Here is a 22,811-nt window from a genome sequence, read left to right on the forward strand (position 1 = left end):
CCCCCCCCTCATCTGAGAATGAAAAGCCGGGTCTGTACGGCTAAACAAAATATCGAGTTGCCATTGTCATCGAGCCTCTGGATACCCATTGTCGGTGTGTCTCCACCGCCGTGGAACCCAATTCCGCGTCTTTTACCCCCTGACCGCGTCTCTGTCTCTAATCCCGCCGCGATGCGACCGACTCGTGCTTCCTCTTCCGCGACTCAACCCCCCGCCACCCCTCCCGCCCCATTTGTCGTTGGAATGAAAGACCGCACGAAGGAGATCGGTCTGGCTCTCGCAAAACTCGGCTCTTGAACCCACGTTTTTTATCACGACGGCGGGGAGAAGAGGCGATTCCTCCTTTTTCACAAGTCGTTGTTTCCAACCCCCTCCGACGTCGCGTCATCGGCGATTGATGGCATAAATGATTTACTCGCCTCGTGTGTGGCCAATGGAAGAAAGGCTGCAGTATATTCCCCGTCAATTAGCTCCGCAACGTTTCTGTATCCGACAGGGGAGTTTCTTTTTTAACGATTCTCGCGGAAGATAAATTTCCCCAGGAAAGATAGAACGGGTCGTTGAGAGCCCAATCGTGGCGACTTAATATCAATCTTTTCACGGGGGCATATAAGTGCTGGACGCTTGTTGCGTTACGTATTAATTTATCGTGTTAATATTACATCGGTAATTTCGTAAACTCGGAAAGAACGGGTTTTCCCAATCTTCCCGCGGATATATTTTTTCGATTTCTTACGTATATCTTCTTTACGGGAAAAAGTAAATATGGCGGGTCTTAACTAAACACGCGTAAATTCTTCGAAGCGAATTTCTCCACCCTTGGGAGACGGAAGAAATCGGTGAAAAAATGGGGGAAAAACTGGTTTTTTTTCCGAAGAAGGAACAATTAAAATTATTTCGCTACAACAGCTGCGATGAGACTCTTAAATAGCTCGTTCCATCTTGTCTCGGTTTACAACCAACATAGCCTGTATGTAAACAAATACATAAATTTTCTTTCGTCGGATACCAGATGCGTTCCGAAGAAGTTCACCGGAGTGTGAAAGTGTTGCCATCTTCCTTCCACCGGCTGTACGAAGCGAGATTACCCGCGCAAAACGTCGACCACCATGAACGTTCGATCGATCAATTCGGCCTTTTGCGCGTTCTCACAGTCTTGGGTTTAAAATCGGAGAGCCTCTTCGGGAAGGATCTTCCGCGAATTTTTCAGCTCTTGATCCCGCGTTGCCCTCATCGCTCGGGCAACAACGTTCCTCGCGGATTCCTCGCGCTTCAGTCGAGCGTATACACATTCGCTCGCGCGTTTCACTCGTGACACGTGCACACACACACGCACGCACGCACGCACGCACACGTACGCGCTCAGATAACCGCGGTCCGAGTTGGAATAGGCGACTGTCTCCGTTGACGTTAAGCCGACACATTACAGTCTTAGCGCCGGGGCCCGTCCGAATCTTTTCTTCCACTGCGGCTCGAAAGGAAGAAGAAGAAACGGCCTGAACGACGGCTCTCGAAATAGTCGAAGCCAACGAACGCACTTTCGACGATCGGAACGCCTTCGTTCAATACACCCCCCCCCCCTNCCTCCCCTCCTACTCCGCCGGAGGTGATCTCCCCGGAGATCTCTCGCGTTTAATCGACTGTCCACCGATCGAGGGGGGTTATCTCGATCAATTAAAAGCGCCGTGCCCGCACGGAAAAGAAATGCTGTTGAATCGACAGAATTTCAATGAATGGTATATAAAACTAATGCATCCCGTGTTGTTTCAACAACTCAATTAGTTCCGATGACGTTGCTGTTGAATCAAGCAGATTTACTTCGATTATACCGTCGGAGAAGTTCCACCGGTTCCAACGGTACTTTTTTCCGTGCGCTTTTCTTCGCAATAACCGCGACCTCATTCGACGTTCGTTGGGGCAACTTCCGGAATCGAAGTCGAAACGAACGAATGAAAGCAATCTTCGAAATCTCCCGGGGGTGTCATTTGGACAGCCTTTCAAATTGTTTCTTCATCGAGAATTCCAAGCAGCGACCTGGCGAAATGATCGTCAACCGGCTCATTATCGTTCACTGTTACCGCGAAATTACTTCTAAACATCTCCCACCCGTCCCTCCGGCGAAAATCCTAAGCGGCGCGACCGTTCTTCTCGAAATTACCGGCGGATCAACGTTCGCCGCGTCGCCGCTAATTATCGTCTCTCGTCCCGCACGCGCATTCGCGGAGATTCGGATCTCGAAGAACGCCGTTGTGAAAGTCGTTTCCGGAATTCCGTCTCGGAGAGACGGCGGGAAGGTGACTGCGACGAATCAATCATTTCGAAGGCGGACGCATATTTCTCTTCCCGTACTTGCCGCGTCTCTCACGCCGAGAGAGGTGCGCGCTTCTCTCTCTCTCTCTCACGAGATCCTCCGACAGCTCGTGGCGGGGGTGAAGGTTGCGGAAGGAGGGGACGGGGATTGGGAGGAGAGAACGACAGATCTGGCGTGTCGTTAAGATAGAGCGGACCGATAGCGCTCCATGACTAAACTCAAGCACGCACACGCGCGGCTCTTCGTCGAAAATACACGGGATTATTCGTGCCGGAGCGGCCGGAGCTACCGGGTGCTCGAAAATATGGTAATCGTCGCCCGAAAGGCGAGCTCTCCTCACGCGAGACGCGCAGCAGCAGGGTCAGTGAGGTCATGCGACGCCGGTCGCGATCACGTTTTTTTTTTTATACACGGATCGTTGGGTAAAATCCTTTGTCCGTGGTGTCGAAGGTTACCTGAGTTACACCGAGCGACGTCATGTCGGTAAACGTGAGCATATCAGAAGCGCGTTAGAAGAGAATTCGGCGGGGAAGAAAGGAGGAGAAAGAGCGAGGACTCAATGAAGGTAACGAGATGCAATCTACGCCGCATTGTCTCTCCGCCGTGTCAAACATTCGAGATCGACGTAGTGACCGAGCCGAATATATCCGTCTTTCTCGAGTGATCTGAAAGAGGATCGAGCGATCCGTCTTCCAAAGGCCCGGTTACAACGGATTGATCCCATTGCAATTACCCACCCGGTGGCTGCGACTCGGTCGTTGCGCCATGATCGATCGGCGAACTCTCGGCTCCTCGATTGGATCGGGAGCGTCTTCTTCGTGGGTCTCGTCCCGCACGGCCGTCTTCGTGCTCCCGGACGTAAACAAAGGCGCTGGCCGCCGACCCGGGGCTACTCATTAATTCTACAAGGTTGCTCGCTCGCCCCCTCCCTCTTCCCCAGCCTCGATAAAAATCCGGCGATTCGGCTACCCTCCGACAAAGTAGCGCGCGGGAATACCGGGCCCCACTTGCTTTCAATAACAAAGTCAGCTGTAATCCAAGATGTTGTTAGCGCAGCTCGTCACACGGAAGGACCTCCTGGTTGAGGGACGAATCCTTCGCGTCTCGTGCGTGCCGGGCCCGAAGCGCCGAACTTCTAGTATTACACGACTCCACGGATTAGCCCGATAAACAACGTGTCGACGTCGTGGGGAACGACGGTTTCCGAGAAAGGCGCTGGACGACGACGACGGGAACGTTGCAAGTCTCGCATCGATGCTCTAGCAACATTGTGCGGGGCCCAATCTCGCTTGTAAATCTCCCAGCTTCTTTGTTCCGCGAAGTATGAGAGACGGTGTAACGAGCAAACTCATTCTCCCTCTCTCTCGCACCGAAGGAAATGATAAAACGCGGACGTCATTCTGAACGAGTAGCGAGACGATCTTCGAGTTTCGCACGTTTCCCGTTACAAGAGCCTCCCGATTAATTACCCCGTAAATTTCTCGCGGTGAAATTCCGCCCGAAAAGTAGAGAGCGACGGCCGAGTCGTTGAAACTCCGAGCGAACCTTCACTCGTTTTCAGCCGAGTCCTAGATATAAATAGAAAAAACGATATATATCGAAATATTCGATATATATCGAAAGTCGCGATCTTCTCCGTACAGTGATATTTGGAGAAAAGTTAGCCTGCGTTAAAGCTCAATAATTAGTTCAAGTGAGAATATTGACTCCTCAGTCACATGATATTCAGACAGCCGATCGTACAGGTGTTTTCACAATATAACGCCTTCCTATTTATACGTAGAACTTGACTTTCCAGTGAAATTCACTCCCCGAGGAACTCAGAGAGCGCGGAAAATCGACCTCTCGATGACAGAAATCTGTCTTTTGCCGTACCGTCGAGGCGATCGTCTTGTCATTATAACCGCATCGCGACGTGAAATTGCGTTCCCATAACGTGCGACGGCGAGAGAATCGTCTTGCGGGGGACGACGAGGACTCCGCGGTATGTCTCGTACGAGGGATCATCGTGGCATATCAAGTGGCAGCGAGGCGTACTCGGACGTTTCGGACTTCTGCGTAATTCGATTTTATAACTTCCTCGCGAAGCGACTCCCGCCGCCCTTTCATCGTCGCGAGCCTCGATCGCGCCGCATCCTCTCCTTCGTGAACTCGTCTTCCGACGTGTGACGAGACTGCAAAGCGGCGTAAGCTCCGCGTAAACGACGACTCAGGCGCGCGATACGGCTCGGGATCGACGAGAAATCCCGGCGAAAGTCGCGCTTTTCGCGACAAGCTGCCTCTCGAATTCCGTTGGATTTCCACCTCAGCCTCCTCGATCCTTCCGTTCCGCGCGGCATTTCAATTAGACGAGACGAGGGGAGCCAAATTTACGGCGTCTCGGGGGAACAATTAGTGCCGGTAAAAATGATCACGAAGCGCAGCTATGTTTTCTTCTTCGTCTCTTCCCCCCCCCCTTTTTTTTTTCTCTTCGTTTCCTCCGAGACGGGTCCGTCGTCGTCGTCTCGAAACACCGTAACGACGATCCTTCTCCGTCGGACTTCTTCGCCGAGAGACAACCGGAGAGAGAGAACGAGAGGAGACGCGCGCGGAGCGTTCCTAAAATTATTCCCCTTATCGGTCAATCGCGGTGTCAGGATATATATATATATATATATATACACTTCTATCCGTTACATGTGCGCATGTACACGCATACGCGCGTATTACACGGCGCACACGCACACACGGGGCGCGTAACAGGCGAACGACGATCGAGATCCATATCGGAAAGGACAAGGTGCCTCTGTTCTACGTGGAGAGAACTCTCTGGGTGCATTCTCTCGGTCCTCTCCTCCTCCTTCTTCTTCTTCTTCACCTACTCGCAGACGCGAGTCGTAAAGCATACGCAGGTCTTCGTCCTGCGTGTTTCATTGCCTCTTCGTTCTCTTAATAAGCGACTTAACGCGAATTCCACCTCGTCGCATTTACGTCGGACGAGGGAAATTCAAGCTTTACGCCACGTCAGCTCACATCGCCGAGTCGGCCTTTCATCCGCCTCTAATTACCCGGACTTTGTCCCGGACGGGGCCTTAAATTACACGTCGAATTGTTTAATCGTCCAAACGGACGAAGTTCCCGAGCTTCCCACAGACTTAGCGATTAAATATTCGCCGACGTTACTTCGTTGCTCGGTGTTACTTCTTTCGAATGATTTGTCGCTTGGAACAAACCATTAGTGTTTGACAACCAGTAACGTTTGAGTGAAAATACGATGGAAATGTGTCGCTCGACGTAAAGATATTTATCGTTTGTGAAACGAAACAATCTTGTTTATCGAATCAGGCATTCGTTTGCTCCAAAAGACAAACTTATTTCAATCAAAGAAATTTTATCAAGCCCAAAGGGATCTTTTTCTCTGCGTACTGAGAGAAAAAGAAATTTCCAGAAAATATAAAATATTGGTTATTGGGTGCTAATGGTATTATTTACTTACACTAATATACATATTTCTGCAGTGGTAAAATTTTGCTCGACTAAACAGATTCCCTTAAAACTTTGATTCTTTGAAAAAAAAACAATTGTTCCTTCTTTTATTTAAATAACAAAATTTAAATTTAAGTAAATATGTCACAAGTATCCACCATGAATAAAAGTATCTTTTATTCCTTGGATATTTCCCTTCTCGGAATGCTCGCGAGATTATTGTCGAACGGATGCTGCAAAATCACCATAATTACTGCCCCCCCTAAAGCACCAGCTACTTTATTATTCCCATTACTGTCATCGCACACGGCAACGAGACCTGCTGTCGCGCTTGATGGCGCTTTTCTCTTCTTTTGCGAGGCGCTCCGCGAGCGAGGAAGGTCGCACGTCCGCGAATATCTTTGCGCGGCGATCGATTATTCAGCGGCCGATCGATATGAAAATTTGAGCGCATTCGCGCGCGGCCGCTTTTCCGCGATCCGATCTTTCATTCATCGGCCGCGATTTCGTATGCGATCCGCGCGCGGTTGCATCGTGTGTGACCGCATCAATCTGCATTCGAGGCTCCGGTCTTCCTCCACCGGCCGTTTATTTTTCGCGTGTCTCTCCCTTTCTCTCCCCTATATTTCGTGACTCCACCGTTCGTTTTCTCTTTCCCGATTCTCACCATTTTTTTCCGCCGACGGTGGAGGAGACGGTTTCATCCGCGTTCTCCCTCTCTCTCTCTCTCTCTCTCTCGTCTCTTTTGTTTGCACCTCGCACTTTCGGACACCGAACGCAGCCTCTCCGAGCCGGTGATTCCTATTAAAATCCGCTCGTATTGTATTCAAATTGGTTCGAGCTTTCGCGTCCTCCTTTTCTTCACCTTCGCCCTCCTCGTCGCGCATCCTCCCCGTCAACTCCTTCCGCTCTCTGTCGCGAATGCTCGCTTATTAGAAGCCCTATTAACCGCCGGCGGATCGTGGCGGCTCGTTTTCGTGCGTTTTCAACGGTAACCGCGTCGATAAACGACGCGACACGCCGCCCGTAATTGTATAATCGCGCGCGCACGCGGTCCTCTCCCGCGCTCTCGTACAAATAAAAAGCGGCAATTCGCACGAGGAGATAGGGGGCGGCCGCGCGTCCTCCTCTCCGCCACCACCGCCGTCGCCGAGAGGGCGACCGTTAATTCGGCAAATTCGGCCAATTGCGTAATTCCGAAAAGAGTCGTTGACCGTCTGGACGCCGCCGGGTTTGGGTGGTGCGAAAGACGGTGAAAAAAAAAGAAATTTGCGCCGAGGGCTGCGGGCGATCGAGCGACGGGGGGGGGGAGGAAGATGCGCCTCCGCACTCACTCATGTACAGACGCGCACATACACACCATTTCTCTCTGTCCCTCTCTCTCGTGTCCAGCGCAATACCGGGAAACTTTTCCCCCAAGTTGGCAGTTGCGTCACGTCGCGGCGACTACAAAGCGCCGCGACTCCTCTCCTCCCGCCAACCCGCCGGCCAGCTCGCGATGCAACACACAACACTTGCATACCATACTTATTTCGTACTTAAGCATTGCACGGAGCGCGTGCGCATCTCTGCACACGCACACGAGCGAGCCTCGGCCGGGCGGCGTCAGCATCGGCGGATAAACAAAGGATTAATTAATAGAGGTGCGCGAAGCCGCGCACGCCCGCACACACCGGACTTCCCTTTTCTTCCCCTTTCGCGCGCGAATCGTCGAAGGAAGTTCTACCTTTCCTCCTTCTCTCTCTCTATCTCGATTCTTTCCGCGAAATGTCCTTCGTTCGGTAAACGCCGACGGCGGATGCATCCCGTCGTTTTCGGCACATCGACGTAGAAACGATCGAATATTCCCCCTGTCTCAACATAAATGTTCGCCTTCTCACATTACATTTTCGTCTCACCTATCATTTTCGTCTCCTTCGAATACACATTTCTATTCAATCCGTGCGCTGAAAAAAGAATTATCTGATCTAAAAATTAAAAAAATACATTAATTCAGCGGACACTAATAACACATATATATATTTACTTAATGCATATTTTTATATTGGGTACAAGTTTTTAAATGGAAAGATACATTTCTTTGAATCTGTAGTTCTTTATGAAAGCAGTTGTTTGCTTGAAAGTAAAGGAATTCAGAGACTTAAGTGAATGTGTTATTGGTACCGAGTAAATATTTTTACTTTTTTTTTACATAATTTTTCCCTCAACGGGATACTTATTTTTATTTCAATTTTCTCTCCTCCACTTCTTTTTATATTCTTTTTTTTCTATATTTTGTCTATATCTTGATATATATTTGCTACATATAATTAATTTTAATTATACCATATTAATATCACTATTTTTGATAATGTACCTGTGTACTGCTCCGACAGGATTTATATCTTAGAGTGTAATAAAACCCGTTTTCCACTCCATTCCTATCCCTATTCCTTGCTCTCACGTGTGCTAACCCGAAGAAACGCGAGCCTTCGCTTGCCGCGCTCTAATTCACCGGTTAACGATCGACAAGTTTGACTTGGCGAAGATCGTCCTCGGCGCGTCTCGTTCGCGCCGAATGCCGTTTCTGCTGCCGCTCCGGCCGTTTATTTTTAGCGGGCGCATATTATCATTAATTTCGATCGCGAGGCATAAGAAGCCGACGACCTCCTTCTTCTCCTTCTCTCTCTCTCTCTCTCTCTTCGTCGGCGAGAAATAATATCGTCGCGCGTGTTTCCGTGCGAGTGCGGACGAGGCGTGGCCGCGCGGGGGAGAAGCTCGTCGGTGACGTAGCATCGCGAATTGCGCTCGAGGACTGTCGATTCGTTAATTGCACCGGCTTCCAGAGACTACCAGGAATCTGAGGGATTCCTTAATTGCGCGCGCTCTCGTCTACTGAGAGCCGACGAAATAACGCGCGTCGCGACGTCTTGTCGCGGAATCGACTCCGCGGCGGGGACCGACGTGACTCGAGAGATGTGTCGATATTTTATCATTTCTTTCGTAGGACCGACTAAATTTCTCCTTGGCCCCGATGCAGGCATCATGTGAACAATTTTTGTCTCGCGTCATTCGCGTTTGCAAAATCATCAGACTCTCGTGAAACACGATATCTCGGTTCGATCTCTTTCAACGACCGTGACATAAGACGTCGAATCTACACTCTCGATTCGTGCCGTGGAAGGAAGGTGGTCGTCGTCGTGACTTCCCGTGAGGCGGGGATTTGCAACTGTTGCTGCAATTAGCGCATTCGCATGCAAATCGGCCCGGTTCAGGGAAATAATGAGCGGCTAACGAATGTAAATGCGTTAATTACGTGCCCGACGCCGCTGATTACCCGGGCCGCGAGAAAGAGTTTTGCGGGACAATTTCGCGGATCTCGATCTAATCCTAGAGCCCAACGAGAGAGAGAAGCGCGGGCGACGACGACGACTATCTTCTCGTCTCGTTTCATCTCCTTTTTCCGACGCTCAATTACCGCGCGCGCTCCACTTTTTTCTCGAGAGTCGTTCCGTTCCGCCGGTTTTCCGAAATCCGAACTCGCCTCGGCCAGCGACGATCTTTCGTCGAAACGCGCCGATAAAAATTGAATTGTATCGCGGTGCGAATAGAAACACAGGGAAAGCGAGACCGACTGACACGCTGACACTCGCGGACGATAAGGACGGAAGGAAAATTGATCGGTTACCGCGCGGTCTCCCCACGTTAACGCGGGAATCCGGCTGGAACGTTGGCCGGGTTCGGCGAAAAAAACGTAGATTGAAGTTTAGAATAAAGAAGCGAGTGTACCCCCTCCCCCTCCTAGGCTGCCGTCCGTCGAACATGCAACGCGCGATGATTTATTTACGATCCCGCATGCAGCGTACGAGCGGACGAGCAACGCGCAACGGTCGAACGAAGAAAACGCATCGCGTTGCACTCGAGTGAATAACGTCTTCCGACGATCGCGATGTTCCCCCCTCGCCTCTTTGCCCACCCGACCACCCTTTTTTTCCGCGCGTTTTTATCGTTATTAGGCTTTTCGTTTCTCCCGGATTTGTCGTTCTCGCGCCTACTACCGTAGAATAAACTCCAAACTTAGCGAATTGTTGTCCACGACTGTTGCAGGTGAACCGGCCGCTGACGATGAAGAAGGAGGGCATTCAGACGAGAAACAGGAAGCTCTCGTCGAAGAGCAAGAAGAAGAAGGCCGGCGGCTGCTTAGGCCTGGGTGTCATGGGAGACATGATCAAGGCCAGTGGACACCTCGATCTCGATAACAAATCCTTCCACTCGGGCTTTGGAGCGCCGATGGGTAAGTCGAGAGCTTTATCGTTCGCGGCGCACGCCAGGGTTCGCCGAAATTGACCCATTAGGGGCCGATGTTCCATTTATGATACGCGACTTGCTTATTCGATATGAAATCACTCGGTCGATGTTACGTCATTTTACCCTTTTGTTTGCCGCAACCGATTCCCAATTACGTCCACGTCGACTATAGAAAAAAAAATAATCCTAACACTAAGATCCATCTCGAGGAATAGACCGACGACCCTTCAGTTTAGAAACGCTTGTGAAATAATTATGGCCTTTAATTCTCAATATTCTTCGCATTCACGGATAAAATCCATATATTCACAATGATAACGATATATAATAATATATATTTCACGCGAACACTCCGACCACATCGCTGTCGCTGAATAATCTCGCGCGTTCAGAATTTTTTATGCTTATACCAGGTTCCCTGGTTTTCGATCGTTTTTGCGGGGATGACCGAAAGAAACGCGAGCCGAAATCGCGAGAAAGGAAGGAGAGAAGGATAGCCAGGCGAAACTACGAAGCGCGGAGGTTAAAAGAGCGCGCGCCTCTCATTATCGTTCCAGGTACGTCGCAGCATCATCACACGATGCATCCGGCGATGCAGCATTACATGTATCACACGGGTGTCGGCGTGGCCGGAGGTCTTCATCAAGGATTTGCGCCACCGGCGCCGCCCCCCATCCACCCGCACTCGCATTCGCATTCCCATTCTCATCACATGACGAGTCTTCAGGGTCTGCAACTGACGACGAACGCGATGGTAAGTGCGCGATGATCGTTACCTCCACCGCCGGCGATTGGCCAAAGGGTCGAGCCGCCGATAATCGATCAGGATCTCTCTATACCGCGCGCTGACTCGTCGCCTGATTCGTCGGTCGGTGGAACTCGACGATAATTCAACGGCGATATCCCGCTAACGGCCGTGCTCTCGATGCGCGCGATTTCTGCAATCTCACGAGGTTCCTCCGCGACTCCGTCGCTATTCTCTGCCCTCACGCTATCTTCTTTCTTCCTCCCGGGTCGAAATGTCGATTGACAAACGTTCCGATTCTACACGGAGATGAATCATTTTGTCGTAGCGCGGAAGCTATCGTTGTTACAGCATATTCGTTGCAGCAGCGGCAACGTTTAGTCGGCATAATTAATCGTTCGTGAATCGTTATTATCGTCCGTCAGTCGTATCTCTTTTCTCATCTCGCCCAATTTTCCACGTAGGAATTTTCACGCGACGGGGAAAATGTAAAACGCGCGACGGATCTTAACGTCGATCTTGATCGAAAAAAAATGCGACCCTCCCCGAGAATTTCATCCCGATCGCCGCCACCCGTGAACTTTTCGTCTTCGTCGTGTCCCAAACGGCGCGTCTACCTACGGGGATCGAGAAAAGGAACGCCGCCTTCGTTCGCGCGACTCCCAAGTGAAGCGTCCTAAAGAGCGGTAACCTTTGTCTGCTTACAGAGCGGCTGGCGGTCGGAGTACACATGAATCGCGAGTGACTAGCAGCTCAGGACGCAGCCCACCACTCCCCCGTTGTAATGTAATAATTAAAGAGAGAAAAGAAAAGAAAAGAAAAGCAGAAAAAAAGACGAGAGAAAGAAGGCACGAGGGAAAAGCGACAACAGCCGCAACAACCGCAAGCAACAAGCGAACGCTCCTCTTCTCTTTCTCGCTCGCGCGGGCCTCCTTTTCTAATTAGGTAAGGGAGCACGATCGATCACTGACGACACACGAAAAATCCCGATGCGCGGTTTTATCCCCCCCCCCCCCCNCCCCCCCAAGACCCCGGCGCGTCGTCCGTGGTGACCGGTCGTGGACGACGACGACGTGGTCGGTCGCACGGTCACGCGGCGGAGCGAGATAGCGCGTCGTCCGTCGGATCTCTCTTATATAAATGGAACGAAGCTCCTGTAAATATGTAAAGTTTTATGTCGGGGCCTGTCGAAGTCCCGGCTCCAAGTACAAACAAAGTCAGCTACTATATCGAGTCTTATATATGAGATACTTATAGCATGTAAATAAATATGAATTATATAGACACAAGAATTTATATATAATTAAACGTGCGCGTGGAGACGGGCAAATGCGAGAACGCGCGCGCGTGTGTGTGTGTGTGTGTGTGTGTGTGCGTGAATGTGCGCCGTAAGTGTGTATGTGTGCGTGAATGTTCACGAGACACCCGCAGAGCGACGACCTTCTTTTAGGTAGCTCCTCCTCATCTCGGAAGATGCTGGGCGAGCGGCCGAACGCCGCTGGAGCATCGCGCGCGACCACCTTCGGCGATTCCTCGAGTCTCTCGCGCGAACGTTCGGCGAGGAACTTCCTGATGCGATCGCCGGTGATCGCGCCCGGAATCGGGATGAAGGAGAGATAAAGGGACAGACCGCGAGGAAAAGGAGGGTCGTCGCGGGTGTCGGGGAACGAGTCGGAGAGCGCGTGCATGAGGAGTCGACGCGATATCGTGCAATTTTCAAGAGCCGTTTATTCGACGGCAGTTAGTAACCTTCGGTGCGGGATCGTTTGGACGTTCTTCGGGGGTCCTCGCCGTCGGTCGATCCGCGGCGAGGCGTGGAGACGGACGTTGAAGAGAGAAAGAGAGAACTCGTCGGGTCCCTCACGAGTCGTTCGGCCGGAATTAACGAGACGATGACAGGGACCGAACGAGCGAGTGAGCGTACGATAGAGAGAGAAAGAGAGAGTGAGTGAGTGAGAGAGAGAGAGAGAGAGAGAGAGAGAGAGTCGGTTGTGAACGTTTATTTCGCGAGGACCACTGTGGAGTCGCGGTACACGCGGCACCTATCGTTCGCTCGCTCGCTCGCTCGCTTAGCTTGTGTAATAATCTGACTGACGAATGGTTTTTCACTTTCCGTGAGCTTTGCGCAGCAGTAACGATCGGTACATATCGCGCAAGCGCGACCGGTATATCTTTTAGGTAACGTTTGTCGCGGCGCAACGCGTCAATTAAACCGTTGTGTAACGGTTAAATGATTGCATCGCGCGACTTTTCTTTCTTCCGCTTTCCAAAGAGGCGTTTAGGGGGGGGGGGGGGGGNGGGGGGGGGGTGAGAGAGAAGGTGAACGTTTAAAACGCGACTTATTCTCGAGGAATTGAAACGCTTTTCTCACGACCGTCGAGAGAGGCACGAGTCGCGAATGATTGTCTCGAAGAGCGAAACGTACCGGGTTAATATTTCTTTTTCTTGTTTGTCCCTTCCCCCTTTTCGAAGACTTTCGAGTGTACCTTCCCTCCGTGTCGGCTGTCGGCGTCCATTCGTCCAGCACCGTTCTGTGTGTCGTACCGGTTAGTGATAGAGTTCACGTAGCTGTAATAAGGCGCATAGGGTAAAATTCCGTAAATTATACACGAAGCCTTCGGCGATCGCGCTCGGTCGGTCCGGCGAAAAGAAAGAAGACGACGAGTCGACGCGATCGCCGGATCGCATACGAGCGTTTTAGCTTCATAATTTAGTCACGGCGAACACGAGGAGTTTCCACATTTTTACACACAGAGACACCGAGAGAGAGAGAGAGAGAGAGAGATACACTCGCTCCGCAACATGTACGATCACACATATACACACACATATACCACACTGACACGGACAGCGGCAGTCAGCGCGTAGTGGAACACAAGTGAACACGCGGTTAAAGGCGGAAGTGTAAATTTTGTATCTTCGAGATTGTGTATCGTTATTGTAATAATAGTATATATATATATATATATATATGATATACGAAAGTATATATATATATATATATATATATATATGCAAATGGAGAAGAGAGAAAATAAAAACTATATATATATATTTCGAGACGTGCGACGGTCGACCGTCGCGCGCGTTAAGTGATTGTGCATAATTAGCAACTAATTGCGCATCTCGTAAACCCGCATATAGATAGTCAGCAGGATGTAATTGACGACTCATCGGCGAGCGAAGAGCCACGAGAGAGAAAGGTCGTACGGGGGTGAGAGCGCCGGGCGATCGTTAGTACATTGTCATTGTCGATCATTCGATTGATTGTCCATTGATTGATTGATTGCTACTCGTGAAAGACTCACTCGCTTGAGTTCCAACCACATTGTGATTTTCGATTTTACCTACACTCGCGTATGTTTTTTGCGACTAAATAGACGTACGTAGGTAATTACGAGGGCCGAAGAAGAGGAGGAGGAGGAGGAGAAGAAAAACGGTGGAGAGCAGGAGGGAGGGAAGGGGAGAACACACTTGGTCGAATGTCCGTGTGATTTCGTGGGAGGATATCGCGCGTACTTTTCCTCTCGCCGCAAAGACGAAAAGAAGAGAAAGACGGAGGCGGCTATATGGAGTGCGAGGGAATGTCTTGCTGGGAGGGGAGGGGNGGGGGAATAGTGATGTCGGCGATTTTCCAAAAGACTGAAGAGAGGGAAGGAAGAGAAAGTGTCGGTGGCACTTTCGTGCGAGCCCCTCGCGCGTCCAGGTGGAGAGGGTCGATGGAGGAAGAGGAGGAGAAGGAGAGGGGGGAGGTATCTATTAATAGTATTACTAGGGAGTAGCGTGTAGCCTGTGTAAAGAAAACGAAAAAAAATATTATGATTTTTAAGAGAAGCCGATCGCACCCGCACGAACGCGCGAGAGGGGAGGGTGGTTATTTTTTTTTCTCTTTTCTTTTCCTAGGGAAGGTGTATGAGAGACATTTTAAGAAGGGTGCGAGGAGGAAGCGAAAGAGATAACAATTGCGAAGGGGGGGAGAGGGGAGGGCGGAAAGAAAAGATGACGGAGCGATCCTGTCGCGCGCGACAGGATGTCTATTGGATGTGTATAAAGCGACATTGTAAGATATCATTGTAAAAAGAGGTTTTAACTTAAAATAAATTAAATGATAAATCACGCATACACCGACCAATCTTTAATCGAATATTATGTGACTATAGATGTGTATATGTACAATGTATAGCATTATGCTCTCTCTTACTCTCTCTCTCTCTCTCTCTGATCTTTCCATACCTGTCTTTTATTCTCTGTCTCTTTTCCTCTCTTTCTCCCCCTATATCTTTCTCTCGCGCTTAAGACCGCCCGTATCTTCTATCCCGCTGCCTCGGCTTAACACCCGATTTATAGACGCGAAGCGCGTCCGTTGTTTTTCTGCCGATCGCGATAACATCGTCGCGTTATCATCGATATCGGAACAACATAAATTTTCCTCGATGGCGAGATCAATGCGACGGCGCCGTCCTTTAATAAATCTCACGCGGCGTACAACCGGTATTACGGAATTATTAATGATTTTATTCTGCCTATCTCTCTCTCTCTCTCTCTCTCTCGTCGCGAGCGTGACGATGTCGTATCGTTATCGGGGCGACGACGCCGCGTCAACGCGCCGCTCTACGAATTGAATTTCTTTTCGCTTTGCGCGCGCGCGCGAGAGAGTGAGAAAGGGAGAGAGAGATCGAAAGAGAGATACAGAGAGCCGCGGACCCTTAATCAATCACGCGTGCCGATAATAATATCGTTATGGAATTATTAATGATTCCATCTCGCTCGCTCGCCCGCATCGCCGTAATGTCATTATCGGCGATGTCGTGAGCAAAATTCTTTCGCCGTTCCGAAACAATGCCGTCGTTGTGATAAATCGCGTGCAACTACGACGATATTACTCGCCCGTGTATACACGCGCCCGCGCGGGCGCGTGTTGCCCAATCCGACTATGCGCGGCGTGTATGTGCGCGCGTGTATTATCATCGTAACACGCTCGACATTGACGCACAATGTGCGTAGATCGCGCAGAATTCTATCAACGTTGTTATAGCGCGACACCATGATACGACCGCGAGGATTATGCATTATTAACCGCGACTAATCCGCGATTAATCACGAGCCTGTCAGCGGGAGATAGAGAGAGATAAAGAGAGAGAGAGAGAGAGAGAGAGGGAAAGAGACGGACAGCTCGTTTTCGTCTGCAAACGTCGTCGTGTCAGCCGTTCTACGCGTTGTCTCGAGGACGATCTATTTCCGGAGACGTGTCTTTTTTTTCCTTTTCACCGTGCGAGACTTTCCGCGTGCTCGCGAGATAGAAACGTCGAGTCGATCGATGTGAGTTATTGGTGGGAAAAACAATCTTATCTCTTATCAACGGCCGGTGGATCGGATCGACGGATCCATCGGGCGCGCGAAATATCAACCTCCCCCTCCAAAAAAAGAAATCAAGAGGTTCGTCCAATTTCCGAAGCGTCGCTGAGACCACGGGTCTCTCTCTTTCTCTCCTCCCTTTGAAGGAGGCCGGAGGCTGAAACTCGCTCGCGTCGTACGTCGTGAGACAAAGCAGCAGGGGGAGGGGTCCGGATCGATGTCGATTAGTTCGTTCTCCCCCCGCCGCGCTCCCTATTAATTAAAAGGCGTAACTTAATTGAGTCTTATCGGGTGGACGAGGTGTTTACATGTAAATCGAGGCAGCATCGCGAGCGAGATAACACGGCGCGCGAATAAATCCATTCCCGCGATATTACGATGAAATATCGGTAGCCGCGCGCGACAACTTCGATCAGCCCGACGTGTTAACGATTACGGCGAGATAGAGGAAAAGGGGGGGGGGGAGAGGAAGCCGAAAACCGTGACGCGAGAGCGGATGAAAAGAGACGGGCGGAGGAGAGCATCCAATAACCAGTCCTAGCGGGGATCCACTTTTTCCATCCGATCCTCCCCGAGCGATCTCGAACGATCGAGCAACTCTCGCGAAGTCGCCAAGACGTCTCTCTCGCTGCGCAAGCCGCAATACGCGTTATAACGATACTTTATCGCGCGCGTACGACGACGATGACGACGAAGGTGTGTATGTTAGCTCTCTTCTCGACGGTCTTCTCGGATTTCCACTCTTGCTGCCCCATCGAGGAAAACGTTAACGATATATCCGGAGAGGAGAGGACGCGCCGATGAGCGCGCGCGAGCGTAACAACGTGTATGAGCGGGCGGGAGATAATATCCTCGGCGTTTCTCGCGCGGCGGAGGAATTATGTCCGCGGTGATTTTGTACGACACGCGGCTCTCGCGAAATGGAACTGTATATCGAGGTGATTTTCACGTACAGATACACACGTACACACGAGCACACGTAGACACACTGCGATCGCGAAGGATCGGCGAGAGGTGTGCGTCGGTAACTGTTATTTTATCTACGAGAGAGAGAGAGAGAGGTGTCGAGGTGCGAGGTAGAGCGCAGAACGAGGGATTCCGAAGTGCAGGACGGTTATACCGTGCAACCAGCTATAAATTGTACCGTAACCGTTATCTACTGTGTATTTGAAAATTTATAAATGTGTGATACCTACTTAAGTACACGACTCGTCTTCATTCGATCCCCCCAAATATCCCCCTTCCTCCTACCAGTCGTCACCTATTGTATTTTATCTCGTCCCGAGAGTCACGGGTTTTTCACGTGCGCGATTATCTCGCACGACTTTTAACTCCCGAGAAGCCGGTCAATTGTAACGCGCATTCGGATATTCATCTGTTATCTTAGCGAGGAGGTAGTAGAAAGTGAGAGGAAGTATTTTAAGATGAGGAAACAGCGCGATCTCGAGAGGCAAATGCGAAAACGTTTATCGATATATTGTTCAGAGCCGGTTTACTGACGTCTCGCGATAAAAAAAAAACAGAAAAGAGGAACGAGCGTAAGATCGGAAAATGGGCGGTGCGAGGAGGTGCGGCAAGCAGCGGCCACCGAGAAGAGGAATCGCAAAGTGAGGAAATAGAACGACCGATGTAAAAGCGAAAACGTTCATCGACATATTGTCAAGAGCGAATTTTTTAGCGTTTTACATTAACAAAAAAAAAAGAAAAAATGAATGAGTATAAAATCAGAAAATATGCTTGGCGGGGAAGTGCGACGAAGAGCAACTACTGAGTAGCTTATAGCACGACTCTCGGGTAAATCTCGTGGTATCCCGCTGGTCTTGCTCTTCCTCTACCCATCTATCTCTCTTTCTCTCTCTCTTTCTTTCTCTCTCTCTCTCTCTCTCATTCTCTCGATCGAGACTCCCAAGAGTCACGAGATATCGCGCGTTCGTTCTATGAATTAGAAAATCAGGAGAAAGAGAGAGAGAGAGAGAGAGCATCGTAGAGCGGTGTCGGATCTCTCCAAATCCCCGCTTACGCGCGTCCGCGCAAGTCGGCCCTCCTCGTTTCACGGCGAATTAGGTCCGGATGGGGCCCTCCACGAGGGTTTAGTGGAAGGAATCCGGACGAGAGCGTAGTCGAGATATCCGAGAAAGAGTCGAGCCAGCTGCCGCACCGTACGTACATACGTACGTTCACGTACGTGTACCTACACGTGATCGTCGGCGAATCGCCGCCCGACGTTGACCTTCTGCCGCGGGATGACCGCCGAGGTTCGACGAGGAGAGCGAAGGGACGGAGGGGAAAAAGAGACGCGCCAAGGAACGGCCCCAGATAGCCCCCGCCCGAGAGGAGGATATATACTTCCTATAAAAGTGACCGGGATTTCGCGTAATCCCGTTTTCTGGGGTGTAGCCAGATAGAAAAGAGATGAGGGGATATGCCACGTATACCTCGTGTCCCTTCTCTCTCTTTCTTTCCCCTCCTTTACCGCCGAGGCTCCGCTCTTACGATCGTCGTCCCGTCTTTCCTTCAAGCGGGCCGCGCGAGACCCGGACAGTCCGAGAGCGGTGGTCTCTCGATTCTCTCGCCTTTTTCTGCGGTTTACCGCGCGGATTTCGGAAACAAGCGTGTTTCTTTCTCTCTTATATTGAGACATGTACCTTGTAAGTACGTACTGTTCACCGGCCATCTCATCGTTCCGCTCTCCGGCGATGGAGATACGGTCCGGTTCTCAAATCAAGTAAACAATTCCCGAGGTTCGAGTCCAGACTCGAGGATTCAGGTAGGCGAAAAGATATTTTCGCGGCGATCACGCAAAGTGCGCGTGATCGGTGATACCCGGTGATAGCTCGATCCGAGTCGAAATTTTTATTCCACGTTGACTCTGCAGGTTCTGTCTAGCTCGAAGAGTCAATGAGGGCTATCGAGATATAATAATACAAACTATCGACTTACCTCGGGGTTATAAATAATTACTTATTTCTGGGTTATTTAACGTTCGATTATCTCAATATTCTATCTGCACTTATCCTTATTCCTCATTCTTTATTCCTTAATCTCCACTCTTTATCTCACTAAGCTATGTAATAATTATGTAACTTATTCGATTACAGATAGAGTACGTGCGATAAGCAAATATTAAATCCAATAGTGATTAATGGGTAAATATAATAAATATGATAAATGAGTAAGTACAAACACGTTTTCCTTCTTTATAATTTTTTCGTCTTCTTTTTTTCCTTCCTCATTGGCGTTGGAACTTTCAATGGGATATATAGCTCTTAAAAGAGCTGATAAGGAAGAAGTTGTAAAGGCAAAGATAAGAATTGGGTGTTCGATAATGTTGCGTACCAAATAGAGATTTAACACGTTATCTGCCGCGTTGGTTTCTGTTGATCGTACAAAAACTCAATTGATGACTGACTTGTCAAAGATATGATAAATAAATACAATTCGAAGCGTATATATATGTCACCACGCTCCATCTCTATTGACCGTACAACCGATTCTTCAAACACAATTAATCATATTTTATACGTAACTTAAGACACGTTAGTATCAACGAGTCGTTCACTGATAATCGTTACGGCATTCAACGTGTTTAATTCGGTACGATAACACGATAAGTGAACAAAATCAAAGAAAGACGTTGCCGGACGACAACAAGATGAAACTTGTTGCTCGAGAAGCATTATTAAACGTTATAAATCACAAAACTAGCGAGATTTTCACTAGGTTTTAAAAGGGGCCGATATTCGTAGATATAAATTGTTTGTAATCGTTGATCGGGGAAAATGACTAGAGATTCGTATTCATATGTATTCGGCTGTTTGGCTCTCGATATCTTTTTATATATTATAAAACGAACACAGGTATTTTCGTTGATGAGAAATCGAAAACTCACGAAGCTACAATTATTTGCCAAACGATATCGAACTACGAATGTCGGCCTAAATTTCGACTCGGGACATTTCTTCATTCTCGGAGATGTCAAAGGCCCGTTAAACAGAAATCGGAAGCCTCCAATGCAATAAATTATTTTACACACCTGGAAATGCATGAAATATCGCTTCCGGCGTCCCTGCGGTCCTGACTTCCCGGTCCAACATCCTGCTCCCGGCTATTCCGTCCTGGCACTCACTTGTAACACTGACACTAGCACTGACTCGCGATACCACGAGGATACGACGACTCGGAGAAGTGCATATTGATGAACGCGATGCCGACGTGAGAGTCCAACTGAATATTTCACGAGCCGACGAGATATTTGAATCAGCCGACGACGATAGTTGTGGCACGTAACGAACATCCGAAATAATACGCGACAGGCGAAGACGAATCCGACCGCCTTGAATGTCCGGAATGTTTTGATTTGTTGACTATTGCGGCCTGCGGGCCGTTCTCAGCGGCGCGAATGACGCAATCCTTTTTTGCTCATTGTTTTGGTGTTCTCCCGCGTCGTACAGTTTTCCGTGAATCTCCGTGGGAATCTCCAAATATATTCGTCGAATCTGTAATGAATTCACACAAGAAGAGATGTTAATGCAAAACCGTGTCTCGAGTGACCGTCCACGAATACCAGTTTCTAATTAATTACGTGCTCTCGACCGAAGATCGTAAATAATTCACAACTATGAGAGTCAACGATTCCTTGCGCGTTTAACCTTGTTATCGTGCCAAATCTTAATTGAACTTTTATCGGCAGAAGTGACAATAAATAAAAGAATCATCCCACATTAGAGTCTTCAAATTCGTCGGAATTTGCATCGATCGTTCAATGTTCGTCAATGATCACCACGCGAAGTTGCGAAAAAAATTTTGCTGAATCGCGAATAGTCGGCGAGCCGACACGCACGTGTACCTATTTCAAGCCTCCGTGGAAACGCGACGTCCATCGTACCATATTTGCGCCGCGTTTCTCCCGATTTCCGCGTCACTTTGTTAAGCGACGCGCCGACGTAATCCGCCGATGTTTCCTCGAGACGAGGAATTCGGGATAAACGTCTGTCGGGTGAAACGGATCGGTGCCGCGTGAACGACGCTCGATCGGCGAATGCGAGTCACTTCGACGGGACCTCGGGGAGTCGGTAATCCCGTCTGTATATCCCGCCGCCAAGGGGGTCAAGCGCGCCCGGGGTCAGTCTCACGTCGAGTGTGAAGAACTTAGATTTCGAACGCGGCCCGACCGGAATAAATAATCAATCGTGGGATTTGTTGCGCGCCGACCGTCACGATCGAGGGCCGTCGTGCCGTCATCCGACGAGTCTCCTGCGAGCCAGGAATGCACACGACCGAGAAAAAGAAAAGAATCAGATGTCCGTACTGAAAGAAAGATCGGATGAAAAGAACTATGTCTCAGGATTGTGCAAATTTCATTGCGCAAACCGCGATCGAGTCTCAATTGAGTAAAAATCCGACACGTGGGAATTTAAGTTACAAAATTTGGTCAATGATGAAGGATCGACGAAACTGAAGCGTTGTTGTACGTGTGACGCACAGACGTTCTTCCGATTACAAAAGAGATGGTGAAATTACGCAACACGACCCGGTAAACTACCGCCAACTAACGGTAACATCACGCATCAATATTATCATTTCCCACTCGACAATGTAAGTGCGATATAACAACATTGTATATATCAGTTACATCGTCGAGTGGGAAAGTTGGTGTTCACTGGGAGGAGAAATTCTCCTTCCACTGGAGAAAATCGAAAGAACGGCAAAGCCTTTAATTTAATTTAAATTTTGAATTGCGAAAGAGAACTCGGATCGCCAGAAACAGCCCTGAAATTGAGTTCGCTCAATCCGATTTGAGCCGTTCCGATGGATCTTTTTTTTTTATAGCGGACGATAATACTTTGTGGGTGGACAACGAGAGCGGAAGAGTGGGGGAGGGGGGGGGCTCTCGCGAAATACGGGGTTTTATTAACGCTGATACGGCCGCACGGGGCATTCGATGCGGACGCCGATACGGCCGGTGCGTCCGGAAAAATTCGCATGCACGCAACGATTGCGCACGCACGCGCGGAACTGTCGGACGAGTCGCCGATTGAACTCTGGTCGACCCGCAGGAATGACTGACTGACTGCACAGCAGCCTGGATTCGGACGACCGCCGCGTCGTTCTCCGTCGGAGCCGCGATTATTGGTAAGCGCACGCGACTTTATTCGCGGCGTCACGCACGGCGACGATCCTCCTCCTCCGCTGTCTCGGGGACGAGACACGAGCGCACCGGGAGAGAGGAGCGGACGACATTGGGAGGGGAAGCGAGTTAACTCGCTCAGATTTCCGCGAGACGTTTTTCCACGAACCCGACTCTTTCTCTCTCGACCGCACTCCCAGACCGAGCGAATTTTCATCCTGACTACGGGTTTTCGCGCGTTATCGAGAAAAATGACCGACGCTACGACAACGGTATCGCCCGCGGCTGGAAAAAGGCCGAGTATCTGCATCGCCGACTATGTAATGAAGTGGCGTAATAAATAATCGTCATCGGGCGACCCTTTCTATCGCGGAACGCGATACACGCCCGGGTCTTTCCCTCTCTCTCTTTTCCTTTCCCCGAGTAACATAGTAACGCGCGAATACACACCAATTCGTCGCTGATTATCGGACAACGGTATATTCCGGCTGTGTCGAACTATATAATTGCCGAGGAGGCCG

The 22,811-nt window shown here is 49.7% G+C and overlaps 1 protein-coding gene across 1 annotated transcript in view; it reads left to right on the forward strand.

Annotated features, from left to right (window-relative positions):
* Positions 1–11,803, forward strand: part of LOC106745208 (GATA-binding factor C-like) — an 88,019-nt gene extending 76,216 nt beyond the window's left edge. The window contains exons 5-7 of the mRNA XM_014620576.1: positions 9,863–10,049; positions 10,621–10,817; positions 11,516–11,803. Coding sequence (XP_014476062.1) covers positions 9,863–10,049; positions 10,621–10,817; positions 11,516–11,542 — 411 coding nt within the window. The 3' untranslated portion in view covers positions 11,543–11,803. The remainder of the gene's footprint in view (positions 1–9,862; positions 10,050–10,620; positions 10,818–11,515) is intronic.
* The last annotated feature ends 11,008 nt before the right edge of the window (positions 11,804–22,811 follow it).

This window comes from Dinoponera quadriceps, unplaced genomic scaffold (genome assembly GCF_001313825.1).
Source record: "Dinoponera quadriceps isolate SergipeBrazil2010 unplaced genomic scaffold, ASM131382v1 scaffold1270, whole genome shotgun sequence".
Lineage (NCBI taxonomy): Eukaryota > Metazoa > Arthropoda > Insecta > Hymenoptera > Formicidae > Dinoponera > Dinoponera quadriceps.